The 25,020-nt window shown below is 49.8% G+C and overlaps 2 protein-coding genes across 13 annotated transcripts in view; one reads left to right on the forward strand and one right to left on the reverse strand.

Moving 5' to 3' along the window:
• Window positions 1–12,252, forward strand: part of cntn4 (contactin 4) — a 150,596-nt gene extending 138,344 nt beyond the window's left edge. For 4 of the 7 annotated variants that reach the window (XM_086197574.1, XM_086197569.1, XM_086197594.1 and 1 more), the window contains 8 exons: window positions 1,111–1,260; window positions 3,004–3,074; window positions 5,076–5,310; window positions 5,733–5,848; window positions 6,636–6,822; window positions 6,905–7,017; window positions 7,082–7,247; window positions 9,311–9,555. In XM_086197574.1, the coding sequence (XP_086053700.1) occupies window positions 1,111–1,260; window positions 3,004–3,074; window positions 5,076–5,310; window positions 5,733–5,848; window positions 6,636–6,822; window positions 6,905–7,017; window positions 7,082–7,247; window positions 9,311–9,402 (1,130 nt within the window). In that variant the 3' untranslated portion in view covers window positions 9,403–9,555. Of the gene's footprint in view, window positions 1–1,110; window positions 1,261–3,003; window positions 3,075–5,075; window positions 5,311–5,732; window positions 5,849–6,635; window positions 6,823–6,904; window positions 7,248–9,310 lie in introns of all 7 variants that reach the window. The other 3 variants (XM_086197551.1, XM_086197557.1, XM_086197564.1) reach the window with 1 other exon arrangement.
• Window positions 12,253–15,474: 3,222 nt separating this feature from the next.
• The window catches only part of LOC147267347 (band 4.1-like protein 1), an 82,512-nt gene continuing 72,966 nt past the window's right edge, over window positions 15,475–25,020 (reverse strand). For 5 of the 6 annotated variants that reach the window (XM_086197606.1, XM_086197616.1, XM_086197627.1 and 2 more), the window contains 8 exons: window positions 23,287–23,337; window positions 21,827–22,180; window positions 21,303–21,431; window positions 19,806–19,865; window positions 19,620–19,715; window positions 19,279–19,359; window positions 18,995–19,111; window positions 15,475–18,274 (listed from right to left, as the gene is read on the reverse strand). In XM_086197606.1, coding sequence (XP_086053732.1) covers window positions 18,269–18,274; window positions 18,995–19,111; window positions 19,279–19,359; window positions 19,620–19,715; window positions 19,806–19,865; window positions 21,303–21,431; window positions 21,827–22,180; window positions 23,287–23,337 — 894 coding nt within the window. In that variant the 3' untranslated portion in view covers window positions 15,475–18,268. The remainder of the gene's footprint in view (window positions 18,275–18,994; window positions 19,112–19,278; window positions 19,360–19,619; window positions 19,716–19,805; window positions 19,866–21,302; window positions 21,432–21,826; window positions 22,181–23,286; window positions 23,338–25,020) is intronic. The other variant, XM_086197656.1, reaches the window with a different exon arrangement.

Consider the following 25,020-nt stretch of genomic DNA (forward strand, 5'->3'; position numbering starts at 1 on the left):
ATGTGGACATTCTCGCTATCGCACAGAACCACTCTAGTTAGTCTGTTTTTAGCTGCAAGTGTCCAAGTGTTTGTGGATTACTGATCATACAGCTGGATTAAGGAGATGAGGATTACAGCGGACGACCTTGAGGGTTTGTAAAACTGACATTTTTGGACAGTTTTGCTGTTTTTAGCCATCAGTGTCCATTAGCTTCAAGCTAAATGTCGGCGGCTGGTGTCGTGGGCCAGCAGTCTCTCTGGCGCTTGGAGACATGATTAGACACCAGATGAACATTTATTCTGGATAAACACAAAGGAGTTGGTTCTCCACCGCCAGCTCTCAGCAGAAGTGCAGCTCTTGTACACTGAAACAGAATGAAAATGGAATGCATCTCACTACCAACTAAGCTAATATATTTCTACGATTAGCCACAGTTACATTCAAGCTAGCAAAGCTTTGGATAACCGGTATGAACACTTGCGTGTTCGTCACACTGAACATCCATGTCAGGAGTTCATCTTCACATGTAAAATCACTGAGACGTATTTTTAACTGTAAAAGGGAGGTCATTGGTGGGGCTTGGTACCAATCAATGTACCACAGGTCCGGAGGTGCAGGCTGCTGAAGAATCTCAGCGCGCACCGTGAAGTCTGCAGGGGCCCGTTAATGTGGCGTTCAAGTGCAAAAATAAAAATCAGTCTCCATGAAACTCACAGACCACAAAGAAGAAACAAACAAAGTAAGACAGTGAGTAACATAATATTAAAAGAGACGGGGTAGAATAATAGATAAAAGTTAGTGCACCTTTGGTAAAGCCAATAAAACAGCGAGTGATGGCCAGCAGTCTCTGACTCATTAATCTGTTTCACTGGCTCTTTCTGCACCCTGCAGTCACGTAGGAGAACTACAGGAGGGGAAACACCCTCGTCATTAGTGAGTACTTGAATGGCAAAATATACTTTTTGGTTGAAGTAGCACTTCAGTAGTATTGAACATGCACAGTAAATCCCGTTTGTCTTGTGTACATGTGACAAGCTGAATGCAAAGCTGATACACACACACACACACACACACACACACACACACGCACAAACCTTCTTGATCCCAAAGGGGACACTTTTATTGCAGTTCCTAAGGTGGTGGGGGGCCACCGGCTGACAGCCACAGTAATAGACCTGAGCCCCTGGGTGGAGTATGAGTTTCGAGTCCTTGCCAGTAATTCCATCGGGACCGGCGAGCCCAGCAAGCCATCCAAACAAGCCAGAACCAAAGGGACCTGTGAGTACTGAATGAGCCCGAGACTCCATGTCAGGAATGCATGCATTCATTGTTTCACTTCTTTCAGCTTGGTTGACTAAGTTCATCTCTGACAGTATGAGACTAGTTCTGTTCGTAACATGGTGGAGGTGAAAACTGTTGAGTGGTGGTGGTGATGGCAGGACCCAATGAGGAGAACAGAGATGAACCAGGATTTGTAGAACTCGGGAAAAAAAAACTTCAACTAAGCAAAATGAACTACCTGATCTCAGGAAACGCCAGGCGGGCTAAAAGAAAGGGGACGAGACGAGGAAGGTGGGACATGTGGAGGGATATGAGGATCCGACTCAGACGAGCAAACTAAAATACACTCAGCTAATGATGCAACCAGAACCAGGTGGAGAGCACGAGAGCAGGGAGGGGCTGGAGGGTGACAGACACCAGGAGCAGGACTGAGGCGGACCAGGCCTGATCAACCAGCAAGACCTTGGTGGAACTGATTCGCTTGTAGAAACAGGAACTAGAAACACCAGTGAAGAGCAAGAAACACCTGAGAACGGGAAACTAAAGAGTCAGTAACACAAAGAGTCCAGGGCAGGACGTCCATAACCTTCTTTATGTAGCTTGTGAAACTTTATTTTATCATCGACTACTGTTCACTAAATGTTGGACAAGAGGGTTTGAAGGAGTGTCGCTTCTGTTTGTCAGTTGTGGTTCAGGTTAAATCAGCAGGTGCGTTTCAGTCACGGTTTTTTATGCCCACTTTCAGTTCGTCCTTAAAAAAGTGGAAATTGGAAATAAATCTGTAGATAATTCCAAAATGTTTTCTGAACATAGAGAAGGTGAAGAAGTTGGTGTATGAATGGAGGAGCTGGAGACAGAGCCCCTGGCTGAGTGCGACTACTTACCTGGCTGCTAGCAGACCTCGAGCTAGAGTCGTAGTTGTTCTCTCATCCATCTCGTTGCGTCGCGTTCCTTCGTCCGTATCGTTTTCGTTGTGTCATCTTGTTACGCTGTCTTCTTCTGCAGTGGTAGATGGGAGAATCAGCACCTCCTACTGCTGAGCTCCAGGAGCGAACAGCTAACAGTCACATGACTGCGGTCAGGTGGTCCTGGTCATCATCTTATTCTGGCTCCAGCTCAACACTTGGCCTGTTTTATAATCGTTTAGAAAAATGCACAAAATGTGGGAAGTGGTCGTCCCCAGAATGAGATGCTGTTCCTCCCATCCACCACTGGCACGGAGACAGAACGTCCCGGCTGTGAGTTTCCCGAGTAACAAGTCTGACATGAGAGTGAAGCTCTGAGCTCGCCAAGCTAGGAGCTAAACCTGCTGGCTTGACGTCAGGCACGCGGACGAGTGAGGGCTGATCTTTGCAGAGAGCAAATAAATGATAACAAGAGAGACTTCAGGACACACGCACGAGCTCTTCTCTGCGTGTTGATATTTGGTGAAAGCAGGCTGAGAAGAGAGCAATGACCAGAAGGAGCCGCTGAAGGTGCCTGTTAAGAAAAGAGCGGGTTTGGCGTCGGGGAGTGAAGGTGGGCTGACAGAGGTGGGGTCGGTGGCGTCTCCTTCCTGTGGCACCTCCTGCTATAAAATCCCATTTACAAACCCGTCTCAGCTGTGAGAAGTTTGCTGTCATGTTGGATGTTGACGGCCAAACATGTCAGCTCTGTGTGCGGCGTGAGGGCGTCAACGTGGATGTGATTCCTCTCGTGCCTCTGGCAGCAGGGCTAAGCTGATCTGTCTTCCTCCTGCAGCTCCAAAGGTCACACCTGCTAACGTGAGTGGAGGCGGTGGAAGTCGCTCCGAATTAGTCATCACATGGGAGGTAAGCACGCCTGGCCGGGCCCCGTCACCACGCAGGAGGGAGCCAGACGCCATTATTCTCTGTGGATCTGGGACTCTGTCTCATTAATAACAGCTGAATGGCTTAATGTATGGCATTCCATTTTTAAGAAGAAAATGGCAATAAACGGCGCTGTCACCCTGGGGGAGAGAAAAATGTTTTGAGGTTTCGAAACGATAATTAAACTCTTTTTTTCCCAGATTGTTTTGCTTTCCTTTCACCCTTTTGTTTTTTCTTTCCTTCTACAAAGCCCTCACATATCACGCCAGAACCAAAAGCTCTTATTAATTCAGGCTGCTCAGAATCATCAGCTCCCGCTGTGAAACGTCTCGCAGAATCAGCGTTGATGTTTCAATATGCAAGACTTCAATTACAGTCTAACTTTTGCTCAACAAAGCTGCTGCTCTGCCTCAGCCTTTGACATGAAAGCAGGGTTGGCGTACTGCATTTTTAATTGTAAATTTTGCTTAAACAAAAAGGGGAGATGTGTGCTTCGCATCTGTAATTGTTCTAACCTTGAACCTGAAGTTTAAGAAGCAATGTGAGATGAATTTCTAAACCTCCATTTGTAGTCGAGAAATCCTGCAGTTTCCTCTGCAGAGGACAGAACCCTCAGCAGCCAGCCTGCTGGCGGCATCTCTGGATGGACGTCGAACTGGCAAAAGGCCTCGTTCATCTTCACCAGCGTTGCTCAGTGGCCATCTTTACATGGAGAGTCTGTGACTGACAGCAGCCGGGAGCAGCTGGAGCTGCATCGTGATGATGGCGTCTCAGGTTCAGTGTCAGCGCTCTGGTTGATGTCGTGGTGATTGACTGCAGCGACTGCTGTTGCACTCCTGGATGGACGTGTTTGCTGTGTAGCGGATGTAAAGGAAACACTTGTGCACAACACAAGTCGCTCCTGTCCCGACACACGTCTGTGGGAAAGACCTCTGTAGGCCACAGTGCATCACATGATGGACGCCACAGGTGGGGCAGCACAGGTTGGCCGCTGTGCTCACCTGGCTTCAAAGCCTGGTGCACTTCCTGTGTCCAGGTGTTGTCATGCTGCCATGCTACACGTGTGTTTGCCGCGGTTGAGTGCTGGTGATTCCCACTGGATGGAAAATGAAGAGGTGGCCATTCATTCCAGCACAGTGAGGACGATGACGATGAAGCGTGTTGTGGCTGCTGTAGAGTGTGTGTGTGTGTGGGGGGGGGGGGTTGTTGGATGCCCGGCCCGTGACACCAGGTTGAAGGGTATTTGATCAAATTCCTGAAATTGAAGATTTGTGGTTCATGCGAGTGTGATTGTGTTCTCCAAGGCAACGTAAAACACATCAACAAACACCGCACACATCAAGTCTGGAGTGCTCGTGTGTCTTAAAAGGGGCTGAAGGAAACTCTGTGTTCCATGCAGCGATGATGCAGTTGATTACTGCTCATTTCGTAAACTGGACGCCTGGACCTGGGAACCCTACAGGAGAGCAGTGATGTCATCACTGTCAGGGCTGACAGAAGCTGTGGTTCTCCAGGGGGCCTGCAGTGCTACACCAGACCCACTTAGGAGGACTTTAGCCAGTCAGAGGAGGACGCATGTGCTGGTTGTCCAGGGGCTGCACAGACCGCCATGAGTGGTGCCACTTCAATAGCTTTACCTGGAGGGAGAGGTGTGCCGAGGCCAGCAGACTAAGAGTGAGACGCTCCAATGGAACCAGAGGGAAGGAAGTGCTTCCATAACCGGTGTATCCTACGGTTTCTACTGTAGTCATAGATGTATGCGGCGTGTCAGGCACGTGACCGTGGCAGGTTAGGCCCACTGTGCTGTGCCACAGATGTGTCTGCTGACACTGACACGTGCGTGCCCGTGTGTGTGGCGCCTCATCTTTGATTGGGGCATTTAATGTTTCATTCATATGAAAACTAAAATTGAGATACATGGAATCTATTTTAAAGCAGAAAAAGCACAAAAGGTCTTTTGTCTGTGTGTGTTCGGTGTGGCAGCCTGTCCCCGAGGAGCTGCAGAACGGCGCAGGGTTTGGCTACGTGGTAGCTTTTCGACCCCACGGAGCCACTGGCTGGATGCAGGCCGCCGTGCCCTCCGCTGAAACATCCAGATACGTCTTTAAAAACGAGAGCATCCAGCCCTTCTCTCCTTTTCACGTGAAGGTCGGAGTTTACAACAATGAGGGGGAAGGCCCGTTTGGACCTGTTACCACCATCTACTCAGCTGAAGAGGGTAGGCATGTCTCTTTCTCTTTCTCTTTCTCTCTCTCTCTCTCTCTCTCTCTCTCTCTCTCTCTCTCACGCACACACACACACACACACACACACACTAGCTTCAAGCTAAGTCGAAGTGGCTGGCACTTTCTGCAGTTTGGAGCCAGAAGTCATGCAGGATGGGAAAACTGTCTGTGAGCTCAAAACACCTTTTAGTGAGCATTCAAACGTCAAACTAACATTTTGGGGGAAATATTGCTTTAATGTACGTGATCATAGATCCACAGCAGGTTTGAAGGTGGCAGCAGTGATCATGCGGCCAGCTTTCTTTTACCCGCCGCCACCTTCTCATCCTCTGATGACGGGAATAGCTGTGAAACCCTCTAATGTTCCCATCAAAGCTCGGCGTCGACTTCTAACGTCTTTGTCCATCAACTCCAGAGCCTGGCCGAGCCCCCACCAGGGTCCGAGCCAGAAGCCTCTCTGCCTCCCAGATGGAAGTGTCGTGGAAAGCTCTGCCCTGGAACGCCAGCAAGAAGCGAGTGCTGGGCTATGAGGTGAGCTACAGTGAAATCGCGTGTTTGTGTGTGCTTCCGTCGGATGCAAATCAGTGTGTGAGTGCGCGGCACGGTGCTGAATCTTGTTGTCGTCTATTATTGATGAGCGTTTCAGGCTCATGCTCCTTGGGCAAAGGAGATAATAGCTTGCTGCATGCATAATGGTCCAGGCTGGTCCCCTGCCTGTGGGTTTAGTTGTGTTTCTCTTGTTGCTTACCTAAGTACTGTAACCACCCTGATTAGCGTACTGATGCAGTACTCTCAGGGATAGAACATTTAGCTTCTAATCCAAACACAACAAAGCAGCTTCACAGGCTGACTTAGCGCTCAGTTAGCTCTTGTCATTTTAATTCTGCTCATTATTGAAATCCAAGATGTGAACAAAGACTTTCTTTTCATGCACAGATTGCATAAAGTGGCAGAATTATAAAATGTTGACCACTCAAAGTCAACAGAGGAAGAAAAGGGGGGGGGGGCCTGAGCAAACAGTTCCTGGGAGGAAAGACAAATTATATTTGTGCTGTCGAGCGTGCCAGCTATTTCTGCCCTGACAGGCGCCGTGACAAAGAAAATCTGTTATCAGGAGAAGTTGATGGCTGAGGATTCTCTCGGTTTCCTTCCTTGTTTTTACTTGCATGTCAGTCTTTACCACCGTCTGATAAGAGCAGCCTAGCGTCCTCCATCCAGCTGAGCTCACCCCCGGGTTCGCTCTTCATTGACGGCCTGTAACAGAAAGCTTTTAAGTGATCTGTGTTCTGCGTTCACGTTCTGCCCTGTTGCTTCCCAGCTGAGGTACTGGAGTAGAAGTGAAAAGGAAGACACGGCCAGCGTGCAGAAGACTGCTGGAAATCAAACATCTGCTATTATTCACGGCTTGAAAGGCAGCACCACATATTACGTCTCAGTGAGGGCGTACAACACTGCGGGGACAGGGCCTCCCAGCTACACTGTCAACGTTACCACCAAAAAACCCCGTAAGTATCGCCTCTGATTATTACTGCTGGCTGCTCTCCGCCAGCTTGTGTTTGAGGTGAATAATGTGTTTTCCTCTGTCAGCGCCCAGTCAGCCACCCCTGAAAGTGATGTGGAACACTTCAAACTCCAAGATTATACTGAACTGGGAGCAGGTCAAAGCCCTGGAGAACGAGTCCGAAGTCACCGGTTACAAAGTAAGCGTGGTTTCATCTGCAAGTTGTCTTTGCTGCCGTCTCCACTCATCTGTTCTGTCCTCAGGTGCTGTACAAACACCGGCACAGCCGACCCAACGTGATGGAAACCAACACCACCTCGGTGGAGCTGGCGCTGCCCACCGACGAGGATTACATCATCCAGATCAAGCCCTTTGGAGAGGGAGGGGAGGGCAGCAGCAGCAGGCAGATCACCATCCCGAGGATACCAGGTCAGCCAGGGGGGCTAGTCTCACACACACACACTCACTCACTCACACACACACACACACACACACACACACACACACACATTCACTCACTCACTCACACACACACTCACACACACACACTCACACTCACTCATTCACTCACACACTCACGCTCACACACACACTCACACTCATTCACTCACTCACACACTCACTCACACACACACACTCACACACACACACACTCACACTCACTCATTCACTCTCACACACACACTCACTCATTCACTCACACTCTCACTCACTCACTCACACACAGACACACTCTCACTCATTCACTCACACACTCACACACACTCACACTCACTCATTCACTCACACACTCACACTCACTCACTCACACACACACACACTCACTCATTCACTCACACACTCACTCATTCACTCACACACTCACTCACACACACACTCACTCACTCACTCACACACACTCACTCATTCACTCACACACACACTCACACTCACTCATTCACTCACACACTCACACTCACTCATTCACTCACACACTCACACACACACTCACACACTCACACACACACACACTCACACACACTCAAACTCACTCACTCACACACACTCACACTCACTCACTCACACACACACTCACTCATTCACTCACACTCACTCACACTCATTCACTCACACACTCACACTCACTCATTCACTCACACTCACTCACACACTCACTCATTCACACACACTCACACTCACACACACTCACACTCACTCATTCACTCACACTCACATTCACTCACACTCACTCACTCACACACACACTCACTCACTCACACACACTCACACTCACTCACACACACACACACTCACACACACACACTCACATTCACTCATTCACTCACACACTCACGCTCACACACACACTCACACTCACTCACTCACTCACACACTCACTCACTCACACACACTCACACACACACTCACTCATTCACTCACACTCACACTCTCTCACTCACACACACACTCACACTCACTCACACTCACACTCACAGTCACTCACACACACACACACTCACACTCACTCACTCACACACTAACACACACTCACACTCACTCACACACACACTCACACACACACACACACACACACACACTCACACTCACTCACTCACACACTAACACACACACTCACACTCACTCACACTCACAGTCACTCACACACACACACACTCACACACTCACTCACACACTAACACACACACACTCACTCACACACACACTCACACACACACACACACACTCACACTCACACTCACTCACTCACACACTAACACTCACACTCACACTCACTCACTCACTAACACACACACACACACACTCACACTCACTCACTCACACACTAACACACACTCACTCACTCACTCACACACTAACACACACTCACTCACACACACACACTCACACACACTCACACTCACTCACTCACACACTAACACACACTCACACTCACTCACACACACACTCACACACACACACTCACACTCACACTCACTCACTCACACACACACACACACTCACACTCACACACACACTCACACACACACACTCACACTCACTCACACACACACTCACACACACACACTCACACTCACACTCACTCACTCACACACACACACACACTCACACTCACACACACACTCACACACACACACTCACACTCACTCACTCACACACTAACACACACTCACTGCAGCAGCCCATCAGTTCCCATCATGTCCTGATCAACAGAGTCTTCGTCCTACATGACAAAATGGCTGAGCTCTTCAGCAGTGTAACTGTTCTAGAAACAGAAAATCATTAACTTGAGGGAACAACTTCAGTCTCACGACCCTTGAAGTGGGGAGGTGGAGGGGACCGGTTCTACCTCGGGGCCACAAACGAACCGCCTGGCTATCGCCTCTCTCCCTCCCTGCGTGCGCTCAGACGCGTCTCTGTGGCCCCCGGGGCCTCTCGTTCATCTGTTGTGTTCTAACCGTGGTCACTGACAGTGTCCTTCCTTTCCTTTGCAGGCCCCAACGCGGTGGGCTCAGCCTCCAAGGTCTCCACGCTATCAGCCCTCAGCACAATAGCGCTGTCGTTCACAGCACGGACGTCTTTATGACAAACAGCTGCCAGCAGACGTTGCATCTAGGGTGGAGACGGCGCTGCACCCACCTCTCCGGTGGAGACCCATTCATTTTCAGTTTAGAGGCAGAAGGAAAATGCCCACGAAAAAAGTGTAGAAACCCCAGACGAGAGGGAAGGAGTCCCTTCAGCGGCCGGCTCAGTGGAGGAGAAGGCAGATGTCGTGACAATGTTGTTACCAAAGCAGCTTTCATAAGAAAAGTCAAGCGAAAAATGTCTTCTACGCGTCTTTTTGTATGACATGTTGAGCTTTTGAAGATTTTCGTTTTCTTATTAATCAATCGGAATTCAGTCTCTGCCTATTTGGAATTACGTGCATGGCAAATAACATCCAATTTTCCGGGCTGGAGGTGAAGAATGTGATTCGACAGCAAACTATTTCTTGTCTTTTGAAATAAATGAAGACTTGTAGCTTGGGTTGGCACACACCTGTGTGTTTGACAGGTGAATGAATTGTCATCTCTTGCAAATCTACATTTTATTGGTTTTCTGTTTAAAAGGTGGTTCACTACATGGACATGTTGGTCATCTACACAGGATGTGAAGAGGACTGGCATCTAAAATCCAGGAAACGACAGGCTAATGCTAGCAGCTAATACTTTAAAGTATTAAAACTGCTCTTTGGTAGTACCACAGCAGTACAGTAGGGCTGTACGTATCGCAGCTGAAGACGACACGAAAACACGAGAGAAAATCCACGCGGCCCCGCAGCAGCCTGTGTGCAATGATGACCCTTCTCACCTATGCTGCGGGTGACTCACAACATCAGCAGCGGACCCACACAACCATCACTGCAAACGTCATAGCAAGTACATCTGTCTCTCGTCAACAAAGACGGATAGATCAAGTTTTATACCAAAATCGTTTGAAAAGATTCCAAGTTTTCTTCCAACAAGTTCTGTGACCTCATGACTCCAATCAGCATCAATATCAGTACTGACTGAGTATTAGTACACATTTAAGACCTTTTTCAAGAAGTAAATGTTAGGCAGAAAGTCCTCCTGTTGAGATGTGGTGGTTGATGCCCCCGTCTGAACGGCCTGCAGCTCACTGACACTCACTGGTACTTGGCTTCTCACTAGAAACGCTTGTCAATAGGCGTAGCATGAAATATCACAATACTTATACACGATACTTCCTCTTGTGACACGTTTGGCACAAAATGCTTTAGTTTAAACAGCCGGTGTTAAAATCACACTCCATTGGGTTTGAGCACTGAAAGATTGTTTCCCTCACTGATAAATTTACTAGCAGACAGTACGGTATTGCATCATGAGTTATTCTGATTCCCACCATTACTTGGCGAGACTTTGGTTTCAAGAGTGCACCGGGAAAAGAAAACCACTTTAAAGGGCTCACTAATCCACGAATGACTCCAGAACGCAGGAAGAGCCAGCCACGTACATGTAGCCTGAAGCTAGGGCTTGCTAACAGCTAACAGCAGCTAAATTGGCCTCAAAGGTCTTTCTAAACTCTCCAGACGGTCGCCTGGCGCGCTCAGGGATCCACAAACGCTTTGATTTGACGCCCATTAAGTAGAACCGACCCACTTGTGCTCTGATGTGCTCGTCCACGCAGCACCGAACTGGACTTGTTCTAGAACCTCGGGTTCGCCTCAAATCCAAGTGTTAGTGGTTTACTGATCATACAGCTGGATTAACAAAACATGGATTAAAAGGCTGGCGGTCGACGGCCCGGAGAGTTCTTAGACTGATGGTCTTGGGCAGTTTTGATACTGTTAGCATCAGCCTCCATCAGCTCAAGCTATGTGTCGCTGGCCCTTTTGCCAGAGTCACTAAGAAGTCATGCAGGAGAGAAAACATGCGCAGGTCAAGACTCCAACTAGCGAGTACTTGAAAGCTAAAGTTCGGGTTTAGGACTTGTAAATCCTGAGCGCTAAAGCTTCATGCTAGCCGAGGCAGAACTGTAATATTGCGATCCTCTAGAGTTGTCGAGCTTTGACGTCTGGGAGCAAAGTGTTGCTGTGATTTTGGTGCCAGTCCTCTTTAGTGAGACCAAGAACTCCAAAAACCTGCAGAAGTCCCCGAGCCATCGGTGTGATAGTGCCGGGCCTGTTAGCGCCACGCTGCTCTGAGAGGGCCTCTGCTGGCTCCTCCCCCTCGGCCATTGTAGCGCACCGGTGACCGAAGCACCCCCCCATGGCTGTCTCATGCTCCTCATTCTCGGTCCACCCTGTGTGTAGAGCTATTCTTTGCCTTCTGTGTGCCTCATCATATGTTCAAACTCCTCAGGTCCTTAAAGAGCCTTAACTTATCGTATGTATATCGAGGACATAGAGACGTAGACGTGCGAAGCAGCCGCGGTGATGTTTACATGCTGTTGTGTTGATAGATACTGTATGTTGTCATATAAGAGGCCTGGTACATTTTTATAGGTGTGTATTCTTAATAAAAAAGGATGCTGCTGACCCTCCCATCCCTCCACGCTCTCCAAGTCATGCATCAATAATTCTGTGATTTAATGTTTTGTACACTTCAAGTCATTTATATGAACGAACCTTTCTAACAAGATGATTCACCTGGTTTTTATGTAATGACCTGGTTTCATACTGTCGCTACGTGTTGCTCAGCATGACTGTAACCCCCCCGCCGACCATCTTCAAACGGACTGAATGGCTTTAGGAACATGCGAGGATGGTGGTGTACCGGGAGATCTGACCTGTCGTCTGCGCCATGTCTCAGCTTCTGTCTCAGTTAGCCCCCCCCCACGCGCACACCCACGTGTACAGGGGTCCATACTCGCTCACCAGGGTCCCTCTGTTGCTGTTTGTTGTTTATACTGTGTTAATAAAGATTATTGATTTATAGACGCTCGTGCAGCCTGATGTGTTTGAGAGGTGAACTGAGGAGTCCGACTTGACCGGGACTCGCTCTCAGGACGGGAGTCTTGACTGAGAATTGTGACCCCGGACTCGTTGATGCTGGGGAGTTACGTGTTGTGTCTGACCAATTTGGTTGATTTCTGCAACCTGAGAGGAAAAGAAAGAGAAGAGAAAAAAATCCTTTCTGCCCAGTTTTTTTCTGAATTAAAAGGCAGGGCAGTTTTCTTTGTGGCCTGTTTTCCCCACCAGTTTGTCTCCAGGCTTCATGGCATCATAACAACATCCTCTGCCCTCAGAGCCTCACATCGACTGAGGAGAAACTCCATAGAAAACCTTTAACAGGGAAAAATGGGAGAAACCTCAGGGTGAGGAGGGGAGGAGGATCCCTCACCAGGAGGGACAGACGGACAGGAGATGTTGTTACAGACAAGAAAACAGTTTATAACACAGAATGGAGGAAACATGGAAATGTTAATAACAGTTGAAGAAGGAAGCTTCTGGAAGGGGAGGCAGGGAGAGCAAGCCAGCTTGATGGGGGACTGGATGGTAGACTGGTTCATGGAAGGGGAGGCAGGGAGAGCAAGCCAGCTTGATGGGGGACTGGATGGCAGACTGGTTCATGGGAGGGGAGGCAGGGAGAGCAAGCCAGCTTGATGGGGGACTGGATGGTAGACTGGTTCATGGAAGGGGAGGCAGGGAGAGCAAGCCAGCTTGATGGGGGACTGGATGGTAGACTGGTTCATGGGAGGGGAGGCAGGGAGAGCAAGCCAGCTTGATGGAGGACTGGATGGTAGACTGGTTCATGGAAGGGGAGGCAGGGAGAGCAAGCCAGCTTGATGGGGGACTGGATGGTAGACTGGTTCATGGGAGGGGAGGCAGGGAGAGCAGGCCAGCTTGATGGGGTACTGGATGGTAGACTGGTTCATGGGAGGGGAGGCAGGGAGAGCAAGCCAGCTTGATGGGGGACTGGATGGTGGACTGGTTCATGGGAGGGGAGGCAGGGAGAGCAAGCCAGCTTGATGGGGGACTGGATGGTGGACTGGTTCATGGAAGGGGAGGCAGGGAGAGCAAGCCAGCTTGATGGGGGACTGGATGGTAGACTGGTTCATGGGAGGGGAGGCAGGGAGAGCAAGCCAGCTTGATGGGGGACTGGACGGTAGACTGGTTCATGGGAGGGGAGGCAGGGAGAGCAAGCCAGCTTGATGGGGGACTGGACGGTAGACTGGTTCATGGGAGGGGAGGCAGGGAGAGCAAGCCAGCTTGATGGGGGACTGGACGGTAGACTGGTTCATGGGAGGGGAGGCAGGGAGAGCAGGCCAGCTTGATGGGGTACTGGACGGTAGACTGGTTCATGGGAGGGGAGGCAGGGAGAGCAAGCCAGCTTGATGGGGGACTGGATGGTAGACTGGTTCATGGGAGGGGAGGCAGGGAGAGCAAGCCAGCTTGATGGGGGACTGGATGGTGGACTGGTTCATGGAAGGGGAGGCAGGGAGAGCAAGCCAGCTTGATGGGGGACTGGATGGTAGACTGGTTCATGGGAGGGGAGGCAGGGAGAGCAAGCCAGCTTGATGGGGGACTGGATGGTAGACTGGTTCATGGGAGGGGAGGCAGGGAGAGCAAGCCAGCTTGATGGGGGACTGGATGGTAGACTGGTTCATGGGAGGGGAGGCAGGGAGAGCAAGCCAGCTTGATGGGGGACTGGATGGCAGACTGGTTCATGGAAGGAGAGGCAGGAAGAGCAGGCTAGCTTGATGGGGGACTGGATGGTAGACTGGTTCATGGGAGGGGAGGCAGGGAGAGCAAGCCAGCTTGATGGGGGACTGGACGGTAGACTGGTTCATGGGAGGGGAGGCAGGGAGAGCAAGCCAGCTTGATGGGGGACTGGACGGTAGACTGGTTCATGGGAGGGGAGGCAGGGAGAGCAAGCCAGCTTGATGGGGGACTGGACGGTAGACTGGTTCATGGGAGGGGAGGCAGGGAGAGCAAGCCAGCTTGATGGGGGCCTGGACGGTAGACTGGGTCATGGGAGGGGAGGCAGGGAGAGCAAGCCAGCTGGACTTAAACGTAGTAATTTAAGTAGTTAAAAGTTTTCATTAAAAACGTCTGCACCCTCAGTGGTCACCTGCAGGCTGTTTGGACAGTCGAAAACAGACCTCAGTATCTAAATGTTCCAACCCAAGGAAAAATACCGTTGGGGGGGGGGGGGGGTTGCATTCTCAGTGATTCAACAAACCAGGGACGAAAATTATGTTTTTTTGAAACCTTACCTCATTCTCCATTTCCTTTCACTTGGCCTCCTCAGGTGGACTGAGCCAGACGTTCGTGAGTCCCAGAGGTTGAGCTGCTGCCTGTGAAACTGCTGAGGTGTTTTATTAAGACACTCAAAACACAGAGTCAGGCGGCGGACGGACAGCATCAGAATATCAGGCTGCTCGGATCGGAACAAAGGGCAGTAGTTTTTAACTACTAGTTGTTAGCTAGTAGTTTTTAACCCTCAGTTTAGTCTGGCAGGAAGCAGCTCTTGGTAACTTACCAGCAATGATGTCCAGACTCTGCCTTCTAGAAACTCTGGAAAGTTGGGCCAGAACACGTGAGGTCACTGGGGTCACGCCGCTCCGTGTGCAAGCTGACTGAGGGTCACTGGCATTTCCTCCACAGTGCACACAAAGTAAATGTCAATGAGCCTCGGTCAGCTTCAGGAGCGTGACCTCTCTGACCTCACATTTGTTTTAACCCAACTTTCCACGGAGGGAGAGCATGGACCTCCACCACCAAATCACTGCAAAGTAGAGCACAGGGCCAGGCTTCAAAAACTGCAAACTATCCCTTTAAGACCAGCACAGACCCAGTAAGACCAGGACCCGTGCAAGTCAGCTTGCCGTTCTCCTCTGGCAGACGTATGAGTGTGTGTGTGTGTGTGGTGATTATGGTGGTGGGAGGGGCCTGCTCTTCTGAGGGAAGACACGAGAATGAATAAATAATTTAGAAGCAAAGCACAAGGTGGCGCTCGGAGCACACTGATGATGTCAGGCGGCTCCTCAGGTCAGTGTGCAGCAGTGGCCACTAGATGGCAGTCAGCTACAAGCTCATTCGTCTGGGCCTGATTTCCAACATCAGCTCAGCTCATCTGGTCAGACAAAACCTTTACATCTGCTGATAGACTTGATGCCCCCCCCCCCCCCCCCCCAGGCAGACACACTGTTTGAGTCATACTGAAACATTTATTTATTTATGCGTGTATGTTTTTCCATTAGGACTGAAAGCAAATACAGCAAATACACACCAGCGAGCACTAAAGGAATGTAGAGCAAAAGCAGTGGAGAATCGGAGGCCAAAGCTCAAGTCCACAATCTGTCCAAGGACCGTCTCGAGTTTGACGGAGCAACAAATGTGGAGAACCGCTGGAGGACCATCAGCTCCCACCCAGAGAGATTCGTGGTCACGTCCTTTCAAGACAGCTGCGTGCCCCTCGGCTGGAGCGGCGTTCAGGCACCCTTTCATGTGACCTCCCTGTTGTCATAACACCTTCTGTCTGTTAACAACAACGCAACACACCCCTGTAAAATGTACATAGTTTACTGGATAACACACAGAAGTAAGGGTATTTATACATAGATACAGCCCCCCCCCGTCCATCAGTAGCGTCCACTGCAGTTTTCTCAACAGTAAATGTGTTGCAAGCTTCACAGCAGCCCAGTGTCAGGTGACCAAACCAAAGAGAGCAAAAAAGAATATACAAGTGTCGGGAAAGTCTCGTTTCCACAGACGCGTCAACAGCAGGTCAACAGGTTCAAGTCAGGGTCGGGACGGCGAGGACCGGACACCACAGAGGCCACGGTCACGGGTTGTGGAAGGCTCTTTTGACTATCTATGTTTAGGTTTTGGTTACGCTCCGGAACGCAGGAGAGTTCACAGTTTTGTCCCTGTGGACGACGGATGAGGAGAAGAAAGCTGCTTATTGCAAAAATCTCACAAGCAGTTTGCTTCACTGCTTCAGAAGCGCGAGGTTAACCATCGCGGGGATCCTGGCGGGTGACAAGCGATGCATAGTACAGTGTTAAAGGTCATCCAGGATATATGCAAGGTGACCCCCCAGTGGGTTGGGTTTCTGCTTCGTCTGGAGGCAAACAAATACAGGCCTGACATTCAGGACTCTGAAGACAAGTACAACCTCGTTCACCAGAAGTGAAAGGGTTAACCCTACAGCACCTTGTGGTTTTGAACTTCTCAGGAATGTTTAGCTCCCATAATCGCTCTCATTTTACACTGCAAATGAATGACCTGAGACGTGTTCACAGGAACAAGCCCAGATGTCTGAGACTCCCTGAAGGGTTAGCATCCCTCACCTCAGGCTTTTGGTTTTCCACCGGCAACTTGGGGGTTTTGGTATCTGGTTTCTGGTAGAGCTCTCAGGTCCTGGGTTAACTAGAACTCTAAGACCCGAGACTTGTAGTGACTTGGGACCTAAGTGGGATCTGATCACTATTTCTGTGATCAATCAGTTGTGGGTCTGTGGAGTGTGGAGCGGTTCCCCAGGTCCATGATTCACTTCCTGTCACAGGTTCGGGGTCACAGCGTTTCACCCTCCTAGGAAACGTGAGCATAAAATACACAACCCAGCAACGCACACTGAGAGGACTGGACAATCCGTCCTCAAGGACAGAAAACCATTCGGTTACCCACTTCAAGGGTGGAGATAACGAGCCGCGCACGTGTGTGTGTGTGTGAGTGCACCTGTGTGTGAGTGTGTGTGCCTGTGAGTATGTGCTTTTGTGTGTGTACCTGAACTCGTGTTGGAACCAAGCACTACAGGTACCAGGTGTGTAGAACCTGGGGTGGCGTGCTGGAGATTCCCAGGCGTCATCCTGAGAGTCCAGCATCAGGGCTGAGAGCAACCAGAGCTACCGGAGATGGAATATTCTATAATCTATCAGTCTATCAATCTATCAGTCTATCAATCTATCAGTCTATCAGTCTATCAATCTATCAATCTATCAGTCTATCAATCTATCAATCTATCAACCCTGAAGGGCAAGAACGAGACTCTGTTTGTCGCCAAGAGGCAGTGGAAGGGTGGACCACCAGGACTGAAGGTCCGTCTGCCAGACGCGTTCCTCCTCTAAGCCCCTCTGATGAGCTGAGACCCACAAACTGAAAAGTCCAAAATCACAAGAACGACATGTGAACTTTGTTTCATAAAGTCTGTAAATAAAATAAAATAAAACAAAGTAAAAATAAATCAAAATCACATTTCTGAATCAGATAAAACATTTACATTATATTTCCTCTAAAACTCCTTTCATGTTGATGGCGAGGGGACGGCGGAGAGGCCGCCGGCAGGAAGGCTGAGCGCGGCCCGCTCCTCCACCCACGGGTCGGGAGATGTCCGTCAGCTCAGAGAAGTCCACGGGTGCTTCCTCCTCCCTGCCACTGTCTCCCATGAACCACGCAGGTCCAAATCATCTGATGATGGCGTCAACAAATCTCATCTCCGTAGGACAAAAAGTAAAAAGCTCGCCAGCCTGCTGTTGATTATACTGAAGGAGGTGGCAGCAACCAGCAAAAAGACCTCCTCCAGCCACGCGGCGCCACCTGCCCCGCCCCAAACCCCACCAGCACTGCGCCCCTCCTCCTCCTCCTCATCTATATTCATGTCATATGTAACGGGGGGGGGGGGGGGTGACATGACGTTGATGCGGAGTCTCTCATTCAAGCGTGTTACATCTCAAACCAATGACTCAGACAGAGGAGAAGGTTCCGGGCTCGACATCCAACAGTTCCAGGTGAGCTGGGGCAGGATGGGGGGCCGGGCCAGAGGCCAGGTCACAGTAGGCGTGTCTAAAGGGACAGAGGTGAGGTCTACTGCTTCATGGAGCACAGTCGTTCTCATGTCAGTGTGTACACATCGGGAGGAGAGAGTTCTCGAATCGGTCGGTGGCGTTCTGCAGCACAGCTGGAGGATCCTCCCGTGTCCCCCGTCTCAGGAGCTCCCCAGGACCAATCAGGACTGCAATGACACAGCAGGTCAGTGTCACACAGGAAACTACGAGGGACGTTTAGAGGACGAGGCTCAGGACCCGCAGTCCGATGGCGTCTAGTTGTTCATCTGAAATCTGACATCTCACGTGACGTGTGGTTGGTTGTTAGTGTCCTTTGTGTGTGTGTGAGAGAGTGTGTGTGAGAGTGTGTGTGTGTGTGTGTGTCAGAGAGTGTGTGTGTGTGAGAGTGTGTGTCCGTGTGTGTGTGTCCATGTGAGTGTGTGTGTGAGTGAGTGTGTGTGTGTGAGAGTGTGTGTGTGTGTGTGTGAGTGAGTGTGTGTGTGTGTGTGTGTGTGAGAGAGAGAGAGAGAGAGAGAGAGAGAGAGAGAGAGAGAGAGAGTGTGTGTGTATACTTGGTTTTTGTAGTCTTTTGGAGACCTTTTCTGGTATAAACACCAACCTTATCAGGACCCCTAGTCCTCATGGGGACCAAAGACTGGTCCTGACTCCTGGTCAACGGTGGAGTGAAGGTGGAACCTGCAGTTAGCTTGACCCTCAGGACTACAGAGGCTAATGGGACCTTCACTGGAAGTGGGACACGTACCCCTTACTAGAACCCCCACCCCCGCCCCACCCCTAACAATGGTAAACACATAACACTTCTGGATATTAATGGGCGTCACGTGCTCCTGATGGGAGAACCAGATGAAGTTCTCCTGCTGGCTTAGCAGGCTGCAGCTGCGCCGTACCTCTGCTTTGTGTGGCGGCTCCTCGGTGGGAGACTCCGTTTCTCTAATAACCACAGCCTTCGTCACCAGCATGTCCGGGTGTTGCTGCTTGGCTTCTTGGATCGCCATGGCGAGGGCCTGGGGGCGTGGCATAGACACGCATGAGTCAAACACATCCATGAAGACTCATTCAGAGGAACTTTGTCATCCACAGCAGGGATGCCGTGTGTCGCAGCGTGCGTAGCAGGTGAGAGGATACTGCAGGAGGAAGTGAGGCAGAGGCGGGTTGGAGGGTTTCTCCTCACCTGGTGCTGGTCCACATCGTCGTCTCCTGTGATTATAATCCTTTTCTCAATCCTGGTCTCTGAGTAGCCTCCTTTCACAGTCTGCACACAAACAGAGGACAGGAAGTCCTGAAACACACCCTGGCAGGATGAAAGCTCTGACCCCATCACACACACCCCCAGCTACAGATGGATCCTGAGTGAGCCTCGCCGCCGGGGCGCTGGAGACACTCTGAGCTGTGGGTTGAGACTTTATTGACAGGGATGATGATGATGATGATGATGATGACGATGATGATGAAAAGATGAAGATGTGGAGGGCCCAAACTTCAACTTTAACTGCAGGAACTATGAAGTGTTACCTTGGTAACCTGGGTTGTGGTTGCTGAGGTGACGCTTTCAGCAGTGATGGTCAACGGAGACACCACCGAGTCCCTCAGCTGGTTGGCAGCTTTTACCTACAGCGCATTCATGATGGACAGTTTACATACAAATGAACGTGTACAAGCACACACGCACACGCACAGATGTGCAGTGATGGAACTTACAGGGGAGCCATTTTCCTTCAGGGCAGCAGGAGCCTCCCGCGGGCTGGCGACTCCATAGTTCTGTGGGAAGAAGAGAAGCAGCTTTGAGTGACTTCCCACCACGTCAACATGGACACCTGGGAGGTTTGTCATGTTTCAGTGCTGCGTTCAGGCCTCTGTCCACTTGCAGGCATCAGAGTAGAAACCCACCAGGAGAGAGAATCGCTGACTGATCAGCCGGCGGCGACAGATTCGCTCTGAACACTTCACAGGGGCAACAGCCTCTGATCTCACTCGCTTGTAGCCTGCCAGCTTGTTCTTGCTAGTTCACTGTCCGAAGTCTCTTCAACATCAGTTGCATAAATTCAACTTTACTCAACATTCTCAGCTAAAGATGCCAATCAGATATCAGCCAGCAGCAGTCGGCCGCTGCCAGCCTGGACACAGACCGAACTGAAACAGCAGATTAGGATTAGCAATCCTGTAAACCTGTAATCTACTCTTGCCATACACGGGGATCTCATACATTTTTTTTTTCCAGATCTGTTCCAGATATCCCAAAGAGAAATTTCTCGATCCTAACGACTGCCGTCCCTCCATCTACACGGCCCTCATTGACCTGTAAGGGCCATTCGGTCCCGTCACAACGTGGCTCCAGATACGCCGAATAAAGTTCTGATGTGGTGAAACGATGTCGACGCTACGTCTGTAGTCCTGGTGTGTTTGACACATGTGCAGATACGGTGACGCAGTATTCATAGATACAGATACATACCTTTTCACTACAGCTATATATTATTTTATATATTACTTATTTTTGTACATTTGCACATACCTCATATTTATCTTCACATACTATTTATGTTAAATTCTCCTTGTTCTTGCTGCTGTAACGATGTAAATTTCCCCACTGTGGGACGATTAAAGGTTGATCTTATCTTATCTTATCTTATCAGACGTAGAGGAGGACGGCGGCGCTAAGTACTGTTGCTCCTAACCCAGACTTCATGGAGTGAGAGGACAAATCCTTTGTTGAAAGTGATTCATGTGAACGCACAACTGTCCTTGACGACCATCAGAATTCTGTCCAACGCACTCTCAGCTTTGGACATTAAAAGGCTGTCATTTCTTTCTCGACCTGCAGGCACAGTCCCTCCTACCACAATCAACCGAACCCAAACGCTGTTCCCTGCATTTCCAGGACTCACAAATATTTGTCTTGAGCTCACAAAGATGTTTTTTATGATTTCTCATCTGAATGCAGAAAGAGCCAGCCACGTGCATCCCGCCGTGCACTGAGCAACCCGCAAACACTCTGATCTGACACACACACACACACACACACACACACACACACACGGAGAAGTATGCAGAGATTTTATAATTCAGAGATGTACCTTGATGACATCACTGGGCAGTCGCGACTGGACTGACTGGATACCAGTGTGACTGTCCCGGGGGAACAGTGCAACAGCGGGGGGGTCGTGTAGGTTAGCTCATTCAGCCGTCCTGTGTTACCTGTGGTGAGACGCCTGTGACGGTGGCGTGGGCTTCTGATCCGTTCGCCTGAGCCTCTGTCCTGGAGTCGGCCCTCTTCAGCATGTGGGCCATGCTGACAGCACTGGGGTCTCGCTTTGCCACAGGAGGCTGCGGGAGACACACACGACCCCGTCAAACGTCATCAAGAATCACTTTCCTCTCCCTCCCAGTCGCCGAGAAGACGTCACATGACCAGTAAGAAGCTGAATACTGTCAACACACAACCTCACTATACCGAGACAGCATGCAGATGATGATGATGATGATGATGACGATGCAGCAGGGGAACGCAAAGAAACACTGGAGCAATTGAAAATAAATTGGATGAAATATTTATTAGCTCATAAGAAAATTACAAGTTAAAAATTCAACCAAGAACATTCAATGAAACAAAAGCAACCAAACTGAAACTGAGTCCGGAGTCACAAACATGCTGGCGGGAGATGCAGGGAGAGGGAATCCATGGCGTGATGAAGATGAGGAGGAACACATTCACCGTCTACCTCATGAAACTCTTCACTAAGCTTCTCCTCCATGGGAGATTTGTCCCGGGAGCCCATCAGACGAGCAGAGTAGAACCTGGAGGTCTCCTCAAAGTCCTCCCGGACCACCTCGGCCAGGCGCTCCCTCTCACCCACGTCTGACGCCCCTCTAGAAAAGTCGTCGGTGCAGGAGTGGAGGTCTGTGATGACGGTGAAGTCCACCTCCGCCTCCAGGCTGGATGTGGAGCTGACTGTCATACTGGACGACTTGCGTTCGATACCCAGGTGGGGTTCCCTCATGGCGGCCACAGAGTCGCGCTCCTGCTCCTCCTCGGAGGCTGCGATGGGCTGGGGCCTCCTGTCTCCCAGCTCCTTCTGGGACGAGTACAGATACAGGATCACATGACTGAGATTACCTGGCTGCACAAGGACGACGGGACGCAGGGAATGGGATGGAGGAGGTCAAACGCACACACCGTGTGTGTGTGGGGGGGGGGGGCGGTGATAACGGTCTCTACACACACGTTCACACTGCTGGGTCCCTCAACGCTACAGAGGCCAAGTGCAGCAACAACATCCAGGCACCACTGAGTTCTGACCTTAACTGACTTTGACGTCTACTTTACTAATATTTGTCTCTCCTGTCTCCAATGTAAAGACTAATCTTCCATGAGGAAATGAGGCCAAACGTAATAATTATAACAGCTAAACTTCTGCTAACTAGCTTAGCAGGTCGGAAAAGCTTCCACAAACATGGCGCCCAACACAAAGTCGGAGACATGAGCACAAACACGCGGCGTCACAGAAACACCAACGATCCCCCTTTAGAAGCCAGACATCTCATGGAGTCTAGAACCCAACTGGTTTTAGTTTGGTTGTTTTTGGCTCAAATGGTTTTTGGGGATTACTGAACACGGCTGGATTAGGAAGGCGTGGAATATACCAGATGATGCGCTCGAGAGCTTTTTGAACGGTTGTGCAGTTGTCAATCTTTGGTCTCTGTTAGCGTCCAGCAACAAGTGGGAAGCTGGTGAGGCATTAACACAAATTCATGCAGGAAAAAAGTCTCAGTAGTCGAGACGTCCAACGGCGAGAAACTGGTAAACTAACTAGAACCTAGTCAGCCCTCAAGTTTCCCCTTCCAACAGCCTCCAACATGACAGCGGACACGGGACCCGTGATGAGGGCTGCGGCGTAACTCGCTCTGACAGCGCGACCACAACGTGGCAAATGATGCTCCTGGAACATCAAAAATGTAAACACTGAAATCTTTGATTGCTGTTCCTGACTGAACAAGCGGGTGCAACTGCTGGTCAGTCGGTGTTAACCACCACTTTGGTTCCCCGCTCCTGTCGTGGTGATGGATGAGGGCAGCTGAGGAGAAACTTCCCACATTTAACTGAGTTTTCTACACCCGGAGAAACCTGGGATGCATGCAGTGGGTGGAGCACATGGAAGCCAGTTAAGTACAAGCCAGCAACCTTGAATTCAGCAAAGGGCTCCTCATAAAGGGAAGGAGCAGAGACAGGCTCCTGCAGGGGGAAGCAGAGGAAAGAACGGAGAAGTTTAGTAGCTGCTGACGGAGCAGCGACACACACACACACACACACACACACACACACACACACACACACACACACACACACACACTGAACTTCAAAGCTTCTGAAAATAGGAGCTCAGTTTGGACTGAGCAGTCCAGACCTAAACTGGGATGCCGTTTTACTGCTGATTGAGTCCAAATCTGAGAGAGGCCACAACAAAGCGAAGAGTTTGCTGATACGAATCTAATGAAGCCGTTCTTTTAATGCCTGTTAAATCACTCAAACCCAAGTTTAGGTGAGAAATTAAGCCGCAGCCACTCGAAACCCACTGGGTCTGTTCTGGTCCAGTGTGGTCTGAATGGACTAGGCACAAATTTCAAGCTCAACTCTACAGAGATACAGTTCAGACGACAGCAGAGAGGTCACCCCCCGCACAAGAACACGTCTAGACACACACATCTGGATTGTTAGAATCTGCAGAACATGGACAGGAGATCATGCAGTTTGTATCATGAGCAGGTTTTAGCATAGCAGCAGCTACTTCACGTTCCACTTAATTTAAAAAAGAGCACTGAAATTTTTAAATGTTCAATAAAAAAAGGTGGTGGTGGTGGTGGTGGGGGGGGGGGGGGGTATTGGACAGCCTGTTAAAATGCCGTGAGAGCAGGTCCATGTTTGGAGGAGCAGCACAATCATCTCGCTATGCCAGGTCGGGCAACACTCTTCCCATGCCGGTTTAAGACGGTAAAGAGTGGGACTCAGGTGAAAAGGTGGGGAAATGAAGGAACCTATCATGTTGGCTCAGTTCCACTTCCTTTCATTCCAGCGCTAAATGCGTGCAAGCTGCTAATGATTCCAACAGTGAAATGAGAGCAGCAAATCTGACTGTGGCAGGCACTGAGCTGTGGCACCAGGAGACACTCAGGAAAACACCCGATTCACCGAACGGTGCTTCGACACTTCTACTCCTCAAAATATGTAGTAGTAATCAGTTGTAGAATTTGCACGCAGTACTAGTAGTGCATGACAGTAATACTACACGAGCCTGGACGAGCTGGGCTTTTCGTCCAGCCAGTAACTTTTATGGATTCTTCCGCTGCTGAGAAAGCTGCTGGTTTGCAGTCCGAGCTGCACACAGAGGCCGGCGGGCACACACTGGCTTCGGAGGACAAAGAACGCCATGACCCACTTGTATGGAGGACTGAAAGTGCCATCAATAAATCAATAAATTATGAAATGCACCATAATTTACATTAAAAATTGAATTATGTTGTTAAATAAGAGATCAAGTATTACATGTGGCATATTCATATTTAAATGTATTCTGTATTTATTTACATTTGTATGAATTCCCCCATGCATCGATCCCTGCCATTTCAGATGAATTCCATTTTGTTGATTAAAACTCTATTTATGAGTTCAACGTTTCTTTGTTCACTCCAACTGTATTCACAGTATCAATTTGTTTGTATTATTGTTCTCTTTTTGCGTTTTGCCCCCAATTTAACTCCACGTTCCATTGTTATTGCTGCCATTGTTGTTATTGTACACATCTGGATGCAGGCTGACGGCTGGTGGCCGGTCCATCAGGCTGCAGCGTGAGTCTGTCAGCCATCATGAGCGCATGACGTACACGTGGGCGGTGATATGAAGCCGTCCTGGCCAAATAAC

The sequence above is a fragment of the Aulostomus chinensis genome, chromosome 3 (assembly GCF_037954235.1).
Source record: "Aulostomus chinensis isolate RoL2024-O1b breed Wild chromosome 3, RoL_Achi_v1.0, whole genome shotgun sequence".
NCBI lineage: Eukaryota > Metazoa > Chordata > Actinopteri > Syngnathiformes > Aulostomidae > Aulostomus > Aulostomus chinensis.